At 36.8% G+C, this 15,440-nt stretch overlaps 1 protein-coding gene across 2 annotated transcripts in view; it reads left to right on the forward strand.

Annotated features, from left to right (window-relative positions):
• LOC116037782 overlaps positions 1–15,440 on the forward strand; it is a 68,772-nt gene that overhangs the window by 17,491 nt on the left and 35,841 nt on the right. For both annotated transcript variants that reach the window (XR_004101948.2, XM_031281813.2), the window contains exons 3-4: positions 6,754–6,915; positions 8,465–8,531. Coding sequence is in view for 1 of the 2 variants with exons in the window: in XM_031281813.2 (XP_031137673.1) it covers positions 6,754–6,915; positions 8,465–8,531 (229 nt within the window). In the remaining variant the exon portion in view is untranslated. The remainder of the gene's footprint in view (positions 1–6,753; positions 6,916–8,464; positions 8,532–15,440) is intronic.

Genomic DNA, 15,440 nt, shown 5'->3' on the forward strand with positions numbered 1-15,440 from the left:
AACATATTTGCTGTGTGGCCTTAAACTGTTTGAGATTACCTGTAATAAACATGGTCAGGTCTGATACTTCTGTCTGTTACTGTACATCAAGTTCTGATGTATACCCTTATCAAAAACACAGTTAAGCAATGCAAATGTTATCAATGAAATTTGTAGATGATTTGATACAACCTCAAATAAAAACTGATACTTCAGTCGCACTAATGCTTGCTCTTGGGGGAATTACTGGAATTGCTGGGTCTTTGTAAATTATAGAGTGGTCTAGACCTACTCTCTGTAAAGTGTCTTGAGATAACTCTTATGATTTGATACTATAAATAAAATTGAATTTAATTGAATTATAAGAAGCTAGAGTGCTTTATATGTTTTATTAGTTTCAAGGCGAACAAGTTCTTCCTCCCACCCACTTAAGGTTGAATCTCTTTTGATATGTAGATAGAAACTAAAGAAGAGATAAACAGTGTGGGGATCGCTTCTCAGTTGCAGTTCTTGTCTTCAGGCAGCAAACTGTGTTGACTAGTCATCATCATTGCTCTAGTGACTTAATCCACAGATCTGTTTTTCTGGCTGCTGGTAGTGGAGCATGCACAAGAGATTGGTGTATTTCTGGAGTCTTGCATCAGAAGAAATACACAAAACATGGCTCAACCACTGTGCTAGATCATACCAAGGGAAAAAATAGTAAAATAATGTTGCTAATTAACACCACTTCCGCTCTTGTTTGGTCTCTTTTGGCTTTAAGCCTGTTTGAGACTTCCTTTTCAGTTACGCAGTAGTTGAGATGCATTTTGAGGAATAATTCTGGTTTATTGCAACTCGGGTCCTATCTTTATAGTTTTGCCCATCGTTCCTACTACATTGCTTTACATTAAGTTAATTGCTAAGGTCTGGGAAGGCAGTGGCATCGCTAAATATAAGATAAATGGGGCCAGAAGCATGGCCAGTCAGACAATCACACAATCGCCCAGAATAATGAGTAAATGGTAAAATGATTACCTATCACCGCTTTCTAGACAGATATCCAAGTTCAATTTTGACCTACCATACTACTGTAGGTGTCCTTTGCAATGAGGGAATGTTACCAACATTATGTGTGTGCTCACTTTCCATTTTACCTACAATATGTAATACAGTATACAATATGTTTGTACAGTGGGAGGAAGAGGAGACCATCTTTATACAGTGTATTAGTGGTATAGATTGTCTCACTAGCAAATAACTGTAATTCCCAAAATGCCAAACTATTCCTTTAACAAAGTAGTTTGTTTGCCTAAACCTAACTAAACAGTAATGTTGGCAGGTTAGAAAACTGTCATATTAATATTTTTTTATGGTCTTGAAAGCCTCTGACAAACGTGTTTTCTCCCCACAGAGGCACCAGATCAGAAACGTTCATATGGGTCAATATGAAAGGCATGACAAACTACCTTTGTTTGTTTGGAGCATTTGTTGAAAGGATTTTAGTGGTTGTTTACTGTTCACTCCTATCGTGTCTTGCCCCATCAGACTTCTTTGCAGCAGTGTCACCATGCTCCCAGAGCTCAGCAATTACATTGGTTAGTACAATGTCATCATAACCATTAGAGATGATGACCAAAACAACAAAATAACGCCTACAGAGTTATCCTCTAAGCTGGAACATGAAGGTTTATCGTTTACAGTAGCTATGGTGAGTGTGTCTCTGTGAGCTGCTCACTTAATAGCAGACTACAGTAGGGATGGCACAGCAGCCATTAAAGTTTAATGTCCTCATTTGGTCACTGTGAAAAGTATATCTTGGCAGGCAGTGGCTCTACCTCACTCACCTCCCGCAGCTCATTACTAGTAATTCAACCTGTGGGCATAATAAGGGCTTTTAATTGTAGATCCGAGATGGATGCTGTCTGGTTGTGACCTTTAGTAGGTTTCACATTAAGGTTTTTGTTTTTTTCTAAATAAAACTGCTGTTACTTGCTACTGGAGTCATGAAAGAGAGAAAGTATACAGGCAGAGTGGGAGGTGGAAACTGTGTGTATACTGTACTGTTGTAAACTTCAAGTAGGTTATAGTCTGCAGCATTACAACAACTATTTGTTGTACTCCCTGTAGTGTGCATGTGTGTGTGTGTGTGTGTGTGTGTGTGTGTGTGTGTGTGTGTGTGTGTGTGTGTGTGTGTGTGTGCGTGTGTGCGTGTGTGCGTGTGTGTGTGTGTGTGTGTGTGTGTGATCATTATGACAAGTTGTTACACATGGGCAAAATGTTTCAGGCAAACCGGGTTTACTCGTGTTTCTATCTACACTGTAGACTTTTTTTAATACTTCAGAGAGGAAAGTGTGCTTGATTTGCATGTCTTTTGCTGTTTTTCTGGCAGTGTAGAAACAGCAGTAAGCCTAACACGAGGTTCACCGAGGACTTAGATTTGTTCCTTCATGTGGATGGTGTTTACTTCGCCAAACAACACCTGAGGCACCAAGATCTGCTGTTTATCCCCCTGGGAGGGCTGGGGTGTTAAGATACAGGGTACAGTACTTCTTATGCACTGCAGGAAGGTGTGTGTTTATGTTTGTGCATGTGAGGATGGGTTCTGTAGAACCACACTTACTTACCAATTCAGCAACTATTTCTGTTGTCTTTCTCTCTCTCCCCCTCTGTGACTTGCAGATAAGAAAACGGCTACTGCAACCATATTAACAGTGTTTTCAAAACCTGTTATTGTTTTCTGAGTCAGTGTTGAAGGGAGATTAAAAATAATAAGTAGTGGTGCCATTTGAAATGGCGGCAGGCAACAAAACATTCATTCCAGTTTGTTGTTGAACTCCTCCCCTGCCACTCTGTGGGGACTGATAAATGTTATGCTGCGGGTATCTATTTATGCATTTATGCTTACTTGGCTCTGAGGGACAAGACATAGTGGGTTTTAAAGGGCAAATATATGGACTTATTGAAATGTTTGTGCCCCAGCCATATTATATATTTGTGGTGGGTAACTGACAGTTTGCTATAAGCCACATACTCCTTAGCTACTGTTGCTATTCCTGTCAAGCTTTCCCTTCTTCTGCAGCACATAATGCTACAATCATGACGATGGCAGATTTACTACTCAAAATTCGTTGTAGATTTTTTTTCAATTTTTTCAATTGGAAGTAGACAAAAGCAGGTTTTCTCATTTCGAGCCGAAGACTATGGAGGTCTGAAAAGACGACTGTCACTATCAAGTTTTATCAGGAGTAGCTAGCTAATGTACGGTAAACTAATGCTAACACTAAAATGTGTTTCAAAACAAAAACCCTGTGAAAAGGTCTGAAATATGTAGGCCTATATGTATAAAAGTTAGCATTTAAACGAACAGTCGCTGCTAAACCACCCCCGTAGCTCCTCACTTAGTGCTGATTGGTTCGGTAAGCTGGTAGTTCAAACACAAAGGCATTACTTTAAGCCTGACAAGATGACTTTTTCGTTTGATATGTGATCCCACGATTTTTACACAATCTCGTGAGAATCCAGCTGCCGTAAGCTAATTAGCTGGACGTGCTAACTTTTGCAGCTCACATGGGAGCAGATACAGTAAGCACTTGCACACTAGCACTAGCACACTTCTTTTGTACTTGTGTTTTTGGTTTTGGAAAGGTTAAAAAAGAAGAAGATTATTACTCTCACTACAGCCCAGTGCTGGCTGCTTCAACATGCAGAGAAATCCAAAGATTGGCAGACAATTCTGAAGGGCTCTAGCAATTGTTTTGCTCTTAATAGATATTCCTTTTTCAGTTGCAGTTATTTGACATTTTATGATTTGTAACATCACATTGATAACTAAGACCCATCAACTGCAGCTGCATAAAGAAAGATGTACAACTGGGAAGGTTTATTCTGGCATTTTATGCTTGCTAGTGGCAGGTTATTAAGTTCTTAAGGTGCAGGAGACCTGAGTTCAAGCCCTAGCTCCACTGTAGAGCAGTGATGAAGGATGGAAATGGAAACACACATGCATTTATCATAACACTGATTTATTGAAAAATAACCTCTGTGGTCAGCTGGTCAATAACTCACTATTCCAAAGGGTCCTGCAATTTGTGGTGGCGGCATTCAATTATTCCCAACAAGAGAGAAACATTAATCTTTCTACAGTACATTCTGTGTTGTAGTTTTCTTAAGTGTGAGGTTATATTTTGGAAATGTGCTTATATTTTGGATTACAGAATTGTATGAAAAAAGATTGCTGTGCATTGATCTTTCAATAGGAAGAGTAAAGTTCAACTGGAGGTGCAATAATTTACAAGTATTGCATGCTATTTAAGTTTGCTTACTGAACTTATCTAATTGATCCCCCAGCTGTGCTTCGTCATACTAAACTGGCTCAATTTTTGAATGCACCCAAAATCTCTGTTTTTCTCTGGAGTCAACTGAACTAAATGTGCTGCTAATCTGTGGGACTTCAAAGCTGTTTTTCTCTGCTCTCTTGCCAGGGTCATCACAGATAGCCAACTCCTATCTGCCTCCCCAGGCAAGACTTAGAGCTTTGACTGTTGGTTTGTGGTTAGAGTTCAAACTTGGCTTCAACATTCAGCCGACCAGCAGCAGCGGCGGCAGCAGCAGAGGCAACAACTATACACACATGAGAGCTGAGGCATTGAGAAAAATATGAAAAAGATATATATTGGCAAAACTGCCCTCAAAATGAGAAATGGTTGCAAAAATCAGAAAAGAAGGTAAGATGAGTCAGTCTGTGGAGGGAGTGTTTTAAACTCTAAGCATCAGCCTCATAATTGGGGGATCCATTTCATTCATTTTGACTAATGAAAATGGATTCTCATTGGGAGGTCATGACCATTACAAATCCATTAAAAACATAATGTGGTATATATTCATTCCCATTATTTCTCTTCATATCTCTTGTCATGTTTCAGCTGATATCTACATCCAGGTTAATGCTGCACTGCACTTACCAACAGTCTTATACATCTGGACCCACAACAAACATAATACTGTAAACAAAATGACTGTGTGCTCATACTTAATTAAACTGGCATTACGTAGTGATAAGAGCCCAGAGCAGTTTTCACATTACAATAGCTCTCTGGCTCTTTGCCATGTGATTTTACAACATCACTTGCAGCTGTTAGACAGCGGAGAGGTTGTAAAGATTTTGTTTTGTTGTAGCGTCAGGCAAGCGGAGGGGGCTGAACCTGCGAGCCTCAGCATGTAAGATACAAAAACTCTGCTCTGACTCATCTGTCAAACAATTATTTACTTTTTTTTTTACTTTTAACCTTTATTTATTCAAGGAAGTTGGCCAGAGGAAGCCTCTCTTTTGCAGTAATGCCCTAATCTCCTTTGCACTCTTACACACATTCACACATGGAAGCTGCCCAGGACAACCACAGTCTGATCTGAAGCTTCACTAGAGCAGTTGGGGTTGAGGGCCTTGCTCAAGGGCCACCTCAATAGTGGTAACTAATGAGGGAGGCAAGCGCTTCCTTTTCACTTTCCCCACCCAGATTTAGGGCACCCCTGCCCCACATTTATAAAGGAACAGTTCAATATGCTTACATTATTTGGTTTCTTTGTAAGAGTGATATTTGAAGACAGATGCCTTTTAAAAACAGTGGTGATGACAGTGGTATCAATCACTACCTATACACTACACTCTCTTTTTCAAACTCTTTATCTATTCCTTTACACATTTGATGCATATCTGTGCTGTTTTTGCACCCAGCCAGATGTTTATTAACTATTGTAATGCCATGGTCCACGTTACTGGGCTTATTTTTGCTTTTCTTCCTATATACTGATTTCTTACTGCTTGGTGAAGGCTTAATTAGTGGACATCTTCAACCTAGTACCCAGACATTAAAGGTAATCCATCCCTCGTATTAACACAGTCTATAAGTCTTTCTGTGGACACCATTTTCTCCTCCTTTACTGCCAGCTTCATAATTGAGGCTCTGGGCCAAGATGGACTTGGAGGTGCACTCATTGCGCCTGTTGGTTGGCAGTTCTGAGCCATCGAACCTCTCTGTGAGCCAAGTATCCATCAGTCTGGAAAAATGCTAAATCCCCCGGAGCACACACAGCCACTGCTCCCCATCTCTAGCCTTTCATTATCCCCATCCACTCCCTCAGTCAGTTTCAGTTGGTGTGTTTTCATCCTCCACACTCAAACCTGAATCAGATGACCAAATATTGCTCACTGTCTGATATGTTGTTGCTCTTGATGGTGGTGGTGTTGATAGGGTGGTATTGTGGCCTCTCACTCACACTCACTCTCTCATGCTCTTTCTGTTCCATTCACCCTCTTTTAAAGCTTACTTGCGCACACAAAGCTGTGGTCCATTCTATATTTTCTCCTTTTATGAATCACCCATAGTCTGTGTCTAAGGGCAAAAAATATGTTTCCTATTCTTTCAGAGATTCAATAGGGTGGTTGTGTAATGGAATTCACCATTACACCGATGGGTGTAAGCTCTGGACCCTCCCTGTGAATGGGAAATGATTAGTATTCCTCCTCCATCCATCTCCTCCTCCCCATCGGCCTCACTGCCTTCCCCTCTCTCACTCCAAGCTGAATTACACTCCAGTTACACTTCATCCCCTTCCCTCTTTCTCACACAAACACATACACTCTTTACGTTTTACTCTGTTGCCTTTTCTCTCTGTCCCTGTTCTCTCTCCCTCTCTCTTTTGCTCGATGAACCTGACAAATTTTGACAGCAATGAAAGTGCATCAGTGTTGTGACTGTCTTCCTGTTCTCTAAACTCTTGCTGCTGCTCGTTCAGCTACTTCCACGACCACAAGGATGACCTCCGTAAGCGCCTGTCGTACACCACCCACAAATTAGAGATGGTGGAGACGGAGTTTGATTCCACTCGGCAGTACCTCGAGACAGAGCTGCGCCGGGCCCAGGAGGAACTGGAGAAATTTACAGAGAAACTACGCAGGTGTGTGTGCATGTGTGCATGACTCTGTGGGCAGCTTGCCTTTTCATGTATGCACAAACTGTCCTTTCCCCACCAGGGAGAAACCCAGCAAAATTGCGTTGTGTAGATGAGGAAATTAGGTGTTTTCACATGCTGTAAAGGCGATGAAAGTGGTACTTAGCTCATTTGCAGCCCAGTATCAAGTAATTAATAATAAATTAATTAATAATTAAGTCAGATTCAGCGCAGGAAGTAGTGTGTGCCCTGGAGGAGGAGACCAGAGTTTATGCCCTGTTACAGACCTGAAATGAACACTTTTCATTAACCTCAACCATGATCTGACCCTAACCATACCTTTACCATACTTAATTTGCCATAATCACAATCTGTCTAACCTTAACCGTATTGTAGTTGCCATGTGCAAATATTGTAAAAAGGTAGAATTTGAAAAAAGTCACTGAACTTAGTGTAATTCAGGGTTTTGCAGAATCATTCACAAATCACAAATTCACCTTATTCCTGTGGTCCTCTGGATTGGATAATCTCTACATCTATGTACAATATGCTGTTTAAATAAACTTTAAACCTCTTTGAAACTTGGAAAGCAGAAAGTATGGCTGCCTGGCGGACAAGGCATTTGCGTGTGCCCAGGGGACTTTCTTGCCCTGAGTCAGATCTTTTCCGGTCTATGCAGAAATTCCATCTTTATTTGGTATTATTGGCACAACCCAATCCCAACCCCTCCTCCTAATTTAAACCATCTAAATGATTGGTAAGCTTGTGTGAATACAGAGAGTGCTGCCTGACAGACTGAGGTCTTACGCTCCTCTTAAATGAGTAACGGCCCTCGGTGTCATAATGGCCGGTTTTGTTTGTTCTCCATCAATCAGTGAACCACTCTCTCCTTCATTTTCATTTACGCTCCCTTAAATCTCTTTCTGGTCTTTGTTTTCTGATTTGTCTTTGCTTTTTGTCTACACTGCCCACACTCGTCTGGTTAATGGAGCCATAAATGCTGGTTTATCAACACTCTCTTAGGCCCGAGAGCTAATGTGTAAATGTAATACTGAACTGAGAAGTGACAAAACACCAGGAACAAGTTAAGAAATAGAGTCAAGGAGGTCCTGTTTCATTAAGCTCACTAAGAGAAATAAAAAGAGAAGAGAAAAAAACATGTCTTCAGATGTAGAGTCAGTGCTACGGGTCTGCTTAGTTTGTATGTTTATTGATTTCCTATAATAAAATATGTATATATTTTAAGTATATGTCTTAGTATCTCCTGCTGTGACGCTTAAACATATCATCACCCCTTTTTACTGGGATTTGGCTTAGCAGATTTTTATCTTGAGTGATCTCCAAATCTGAGTCAGTACTTAAATTATCCTGCAAATCCCCTCTGAGTTTCTCCGTCAGTGCCCTGATGTAGTAATTTATTTATTCCTCTGTCCAAAATTATGTGGAGATTACTGGTGCTTATTGAGCTGTATGAACAGTAAAATACTCTCTTGTCATCATGTGCTGTGGTTTGTATTTTTTAACAGGCCATAATGGTTTTTCTCTGTTCTTTTAGGATTCAGAGTAGCTATGCAGCTCTTCAGAGGATCAACCAGGATTTGGAGGACAAGATGCACAGGACGGTAAGAGACTCCTGCTGAGGTTTTTTTTAACCTCACATTGCTAGACTATCATACCAGTTTCCGTTGAAAATCTGTAGCGTAACTCAACCAAAATCACATTTGTTTTGTAAAAATCAGGTGCATGAAAACATTTAAAAGACATCAAACATCTTGACTGATCAAATACCAAAGTCTGGATATTACCAGATGTTATATTTTTTTTACCTGACATTATGTGCTTTCCAAACAACATTTTTGTGCATTTACACACTTTTGAACCCCCAAAGTACAACCCTCAACTCAAGATTAAGGTACAGGGTTAAAGGGTAATATTTATTTTATTAACCAAAACAATTTGCTGCCATTTAGACTTGTACTGTTTGAAAAACCTTTTAAAGTACCTTTTTCACAGTGGCCTTCATTTGGTGTCATCGAGGTTTATTGTATTTAACTGTGATTATTTTTAAGTGTTTGAATCATACAGTGTTCAGTGTTTCTATTAGGAAATAATCATCAAAACCATGTCATCTTACAACCTTTATTGTAACCTAAACATAATTTATTTTATTTTAGAAATTCATTTTCATTTATCTTATTACTAAAAATAAAAATACACTTGAACCAGCCAAACTACATAGAAATATTGCTTACACATTCATGCTTCAGTAAAGAAATCTAATTATAAAATCTATATTAAATTAAAACGCCATTATGCAGGGACCATTCTGCATAATGAGTGCTTTTACTTTTAATACTTTATGTACATTTTTCTGTTTGGCTTCTGTACTTTTACTGTAGTACACTTTTGAATGTCGGACATTTACTCCCAATATAGTATTTTCTGTTGAGGTATTACTAGTACTTCTTTCACCACTCAGAATCACAGATTCAAACTGCCATCTTTTCAAATTTTCCAACCTTTAGGCCACAACGTTATTTGTACAGGCTTCACCACCATGTGACTACATTTTCACATTTCCCGACCGCTGTGGTAGTTTGTACAGAGTAGTAGTAGTGCAGAATCTTGGAATCTTGGAAGGTGATGGGGATTTGTGAACTCAGCCACATACTTGCACACATACACAAACAAACACACAGAGCTTAACAGCTTGCAACCCAAAGTTTGACCTGGAATAATTTATTCGAGAACAAGTCCTGTAGTTACTAGGAAATCATAACTTACAATTTGCTTTTGTATGAAACTCTTCTTTTTCCCTTTTAGATTACACAAATTGTTGAACGAAGACGGCCAGCAGATGTTTCTTTGGCTCTTTACTTTGTACTGTGAACAATTAATGATCGTTTTTAAGTAAATCCAAGAGAAATTATAACTGCTCCGTGGGCGATGGTTGGGGCCAAGCATTTTGAGCAGGAAAAGAAAAAGGCGCTGCCTGGAGAAGAGGAGAAAAATGGCAAATAAACAAAGATTTGTCTGGAGATGAAGTTCCCCAAATTCGGTGTCAATTGAAACAAAAATGAGGGAGGAAATAGGTTTAAGAAGTTTTGAAGTTTTTGCAAAAAGTAGAGTGATATACTTCAAAATTGTTTCTGGGTGTAGCCGGCTTAGCTCACTTGGTAGAGCAGATGCGCACATATAGAGGTTTACTCCTTGATGCAGAGGCTGAGGGTTTGATTCCAACCTGCATCCCTTAGCTGCATGTAGTTCCCCTCTCCCTTTTCATGTCTTCGTCTGTCCTGTGAAAATAAAGGCCTAAAAATCCCCAAAAAATATTTAAAAAAAAATACTGACTGTTACTATACTGAGTTTTTAATAATTTTTTCGACATACTATACTAAGAATTTTTTTGCCATGCTGTAATATCACTTTTTTATCACTTTTTTTCGACATGCTACACAAGGACTTTTTTGACATGCTACACTAGGACTTTTTTACCACTTTTTCGACATACTATACTATGACTTTTTTAGCACTTTTTCGACATACTATACTATGACTTTTTTACCACTTTTTCGACATACTATACTATGACTTTTTTACCACTTTTTCGACATACTATACTATGACTTTTTTAGCACTTTTTTTTTACATACTATACTATGACTTTTTTCGACACACTACACTATGACTCTTTATCACTTTTTCGACATACTATACTATGACTTTTTTATCACTTTTTTTTGACATACTATACTATGACTTTTTTCGACATACTATACTATGACTTTTTTTGCCATGCTGTAATATGACTTTTTTATCACTTTTTTTCGACATGCTACACTAGGACTTTTTTGACATGCTACACTAGGACTTTTTTACCACTTTTTCGACATACTATACTATGACTTTTTTAGCACTTTTTCGACATACTATACTATGACTTTTTTATCACTTTTTTTTTACATACTATACTATGACTTTTTTCGACATACTATACTATGACTTTTTTATCACTTTTTCGACATACTATGCTATGACTTTTTTATCACTTTTTTTTGACATACTTATACTATGACTTTTTTCGACACACTACACTATGACTTTTTATCACTTTTTCGACATACTATACTATGACTTTATCACTTTTTTTCGACATACTATACTATGACTTTTTTAACACTTTTTCCGACATATGACTTTTTTATCACTTTTTTTCCGACATACTATTCTATGACATTTTTCGACATACTATGTATGTCTATTTAATCACTTTTTTCGACATACTATACTATGACTTTTTTTGACATGCTATACTATGACTTTTTTTGACATACTATACTATGACTTTTTTAAAATTTTTTCTGACATTACTTTTTTTATCACTTTTTTCGACATGCTATACTATGAGTTTTTTTTACTTGCTATACTATCGCTGTTACTACTATCACTATACTATGACTTTTCTAACACTTTTTCTGACATATGACTTTTTTCACTTTTTTAGACGTACTATCTTATGACTTTTTTTGACATGCTATACTATTACTATTTAATCACTTTGGTCGACATACTATACTATGACTTTTTTAGCAAAAGAGACAAATATGCCGAAAACATAAACTTGTCTGTCGGGCAGTTACCTTAGGGTGATAAGAATATGATTGAAAGACAGAAGGTTGAGTGTTCAAATCCAATATGGTTCAGTAGGTTTTGAGATCCAATATACTAAGTGAAAGAGACAAATATGACAAAAACAAATCTTGTTTCCCAGCTCAGATAGCTTAGGGAGATAAGAGAAACATTGGGAGACAGAAGGTTGACTGTTCAAATCTCATAGGGGACAATTAGTTTCAATACCCACTTTACAGCAATGAAGAATTAAAAAGAGTAGGAGAAAAGTTGTAGGAGACTCTGAGTCAAGATGTGCTTTTCAACATACTATACAATTACTGTTTTCGACATACTATACTATGACTTTTTTATCACTTTTTTTTCGACATACTATACTGGGACTTTTTCGACATACTATACTATGACTTTTTTATGACTTTTTTGACATACTGTACTATGACTTTTGTATGACTTTTCGACATACTATACTATGACTTTTTTCGACATACTATACTATGACTTTTTTATGACTTTTTCGACATACTATACTATGACTTTTTTCGACATACTATAAATTACTTTTTTATCACTTTTTTTCAACATACTATACTATGACTTTTTTCAACATGCTGTTACTAATGATGTTTGATTAGTTAATTGAAGTTTTGAGATCCGGTATACTAAGTTAAAGAGACTTTACTATACTATCCTATGACTTTTTATGACTTTTGTCCAACATACTATATCATGACTTTTTTCGCTATACTATACTATGACTTTTTATCACTTTTTTCGCCATGCTATAATATGACTTTTTTTTGACATGCTATACTATGACTTTTTATCTCTTTTTTCAACATATTATTGATACTGTGACATTTTTGGGAATGCTACACTATGACTTTTTTATCACTTTTTTCGACATACTATACTATGACTTTTTCAACATACTATTCTATGACTTTTTTATCACTCTTTTTGATATACTATACTATCACTTTTTTGACATACTATATATACTATCACTTTTTTGACATGCTATACTATGACTTTTTTCGATATACTATACTATACATTTTTTATCACTTTTGTTTGACATACTATACTATGACTTTTTAATCACTTTTCTCGACATACTATACTATGACTTTTTTCGACATACTATACTATGACTTTTTTCGACATACTATAAATGACTTTTTTATCACTTTTTTTCAACATACTATACTATGACTTTTTTATGACTTTTTCGACATACTATACTATGACTTTTTTCGACATACTATAAATGACTTTTTTATCACTTTTTTTCAACATACTATACTATGACTTTTTTCGACAATCTATACTAATGATGTTTGATTAGTTAATTGAAGTTTTGAGATCCGGTATACTAAGTTAAAGAGACAAATATGCCAAAAACAAAACTTTTTTTTGGTAAGGTAGGATAGCGTAGAGTGATAAGAGAATGCTTGGAAGCCAGAAGGTTGAGTGTTTGAATGTTATGTGTTTCACTAAATTTTGAGGTCCAGTATACTAAGTGAAAGAGACAAATATGACGAAAACACCAACTTAATTCCAAGGTCAGGTAGCTTAAGAGAAACATTGGGAGACAGGAGGTTGACTATTCAAATCTCATAGGGGACAATTAGTTTCAACACCCAGTATCTAAGGAGAGGATTATAGAAATGTTAGTTTCTTTATCTTCTAACAAAGCTACTGGCATGGATCATATTCCAGCCAGATTCTTAAAGGATAGTGCTAATGTTATTGGTGAGGTTATTGCACATATTATAAATTTGTCCATACAATTAGGTAAGGTTCCAATTGAGATGAAAAGGGCCAGAGTACTCCCCTTGTTTAAAAAGAATAGTAGGACAGATATAAAAAACTATAGACCAGTGTCAATATTACCAAGTGTATCCAAAATACTGGAGAGAGTGGTTTTTGATCAAGTGGAGAGGTATTTGATCCAGAATAATTTGCTATATGACCTCCAATCTGGATTCAGATCTGCTTACTCCACTGACACATGCCTCACTTATCTTTGTGATTACATCAGACAAGAAAGTGAAAAAGGTAACTATACTGGCATGGTGTTACTGGACTTACAAAAAGCATTTGACACAGTGAACCACTCTATTCTTTTATCCAAATTGAAATGCATGGGTTTTGGGAAGGCTTCTTTAAAATGGTTTAAATCATACTTATCAGAAAGAAATCAAATTTGTGATTTTGATGGAGTCCTGTCTGAACCCATGAAAATAACATGTAGTGTACCCCAAGGCTCGATATTAGGCCCTTTATTATTCCTTATATATGTAAATGACATGCCAGCTGCAGTCAAATGTAAGTTGTTATTATATGCCGATGACTCATCACTACTAGTGTCTGGAAAAGATATCCACCAAATTGAAGACACTCTTAGTGAAGAGCTTAAAAATGTAAGAGAGTGGCTGTTTGACAACAGACTGTCATTGCACCTAGGGAAATCAGAGTGCATCCTATTTGGCACCAAACGTAAGCTACAAAAGGCACCTGTACTAAAAGTCACATGTAACGACAATGAAATTGAAGCAAAAAATTCTGTTACATATCTAGGTATTACATTGGATCAGACACTGTCAGGATATTCCATTGTAGAGAAATTACTGAACAAGAGTGCCTGCAAATTGAAATTCTTATACCGTAATACAAGGCAGTTTGACTCCAAAATAAAAAAACTTCTCGTCTCAGCACTCATTCAATGTCATTTTGACTATGCATGTTCAGCATGGTACAGTGGTCTGACGATGAAAATGAAAAATAAGATGCAGATTATGCAAAATAATATGATCCGCTTCATACTGTCTAAACCTTCTAGGTATCATGTGGGAAGAAATGAGTTTAAGAGGGTTGATTTTTTGCCTGTCAAGCTTAGGGTGGAACAACTTAAACTCAATCATATGTACAGTATTATTAATGGTGTAGCCCCAAAGTATTTGGGTTTTCAGATTTTGATGGTACACACTCAACATGCCCATGAGACTAGGGCCAGTGTCCGTTCATGTAAGGTGCCATGTGTGAATAGTGAAGCAAGAAAATCGTTTTTTTATACAGGAATTATTTTATGGAATAGTCTTCCACTTCATATTAAAATGGCAGCAACAAAAAGGGATTTTAGAGGTAAAGTTAGGGTCTACTTGTGGAATAAAATAGACAATTAAGTGAAAATAAAATCTAGACTGGGGATAGGGTAATTTATTGCTTTTGTAGTTCATGGTGTTTTATCTGGTATTTTGATGTGTAGTTTTTTTATTTTTAATTGTTTTAACCTTAGAAGGACTGTATGTTATTTGCATGTGTTGTATGTCTCGTTTCTCTTACATCAGGGACCATGTTGGAAACAAGTGTTTTTCGCTTTTACATGTTATCCCTTGGATATCACCTCCCCCCCTTGTTGTCTTTCTATATCCATAAATAAAACCAAACCCACTTTATAGCAATGAAGAATTGAGGAGAAAAGTTGTAAGAGACTGGTAGTCTAAAGGTAGGGCTCTCTCTACCGATTGTTCTGAAGAGATAAATGCACTTTTCGACATACTATACTATGACTTTTTTTGACATGCTATATTATGACTTTTTTCGACATACTATACTATGACTTTTTTTACATTTTTTCCTCCATTACTTTTTTATCACTTTTTTTCAACATACTTACTATGACTTTTGTATCACTTTTTTTCCACATACTATACTATAACTTTTTTAACACTTTTTCCGACATATGTCTTTTTTTAACTTTTTTCGACATACTATACTATGACTATTTAATCACTTTTTTTCAAAATACTATACTATGACTTTTTATCACTTTTTTGCCGTACTATGCTATGACTTTTTTCGACATACTATAAATGACTTTTTTTTATCACTTTTAT

Source organism: Sander lucioperca, chromosome 18 (assembly GCF_008315115.2).
Source record: "Sander lucioperca isolate FBNREF2018 chromosome 18, SLUC_FBN_1.2, whole genome shotgun sequence".
Taxonomy (NCBI): Eukaryota; Metazoa; Chordata; class Actinopteri; order Perciformes; family Percidae; genus Sander; species Sander lucioperca.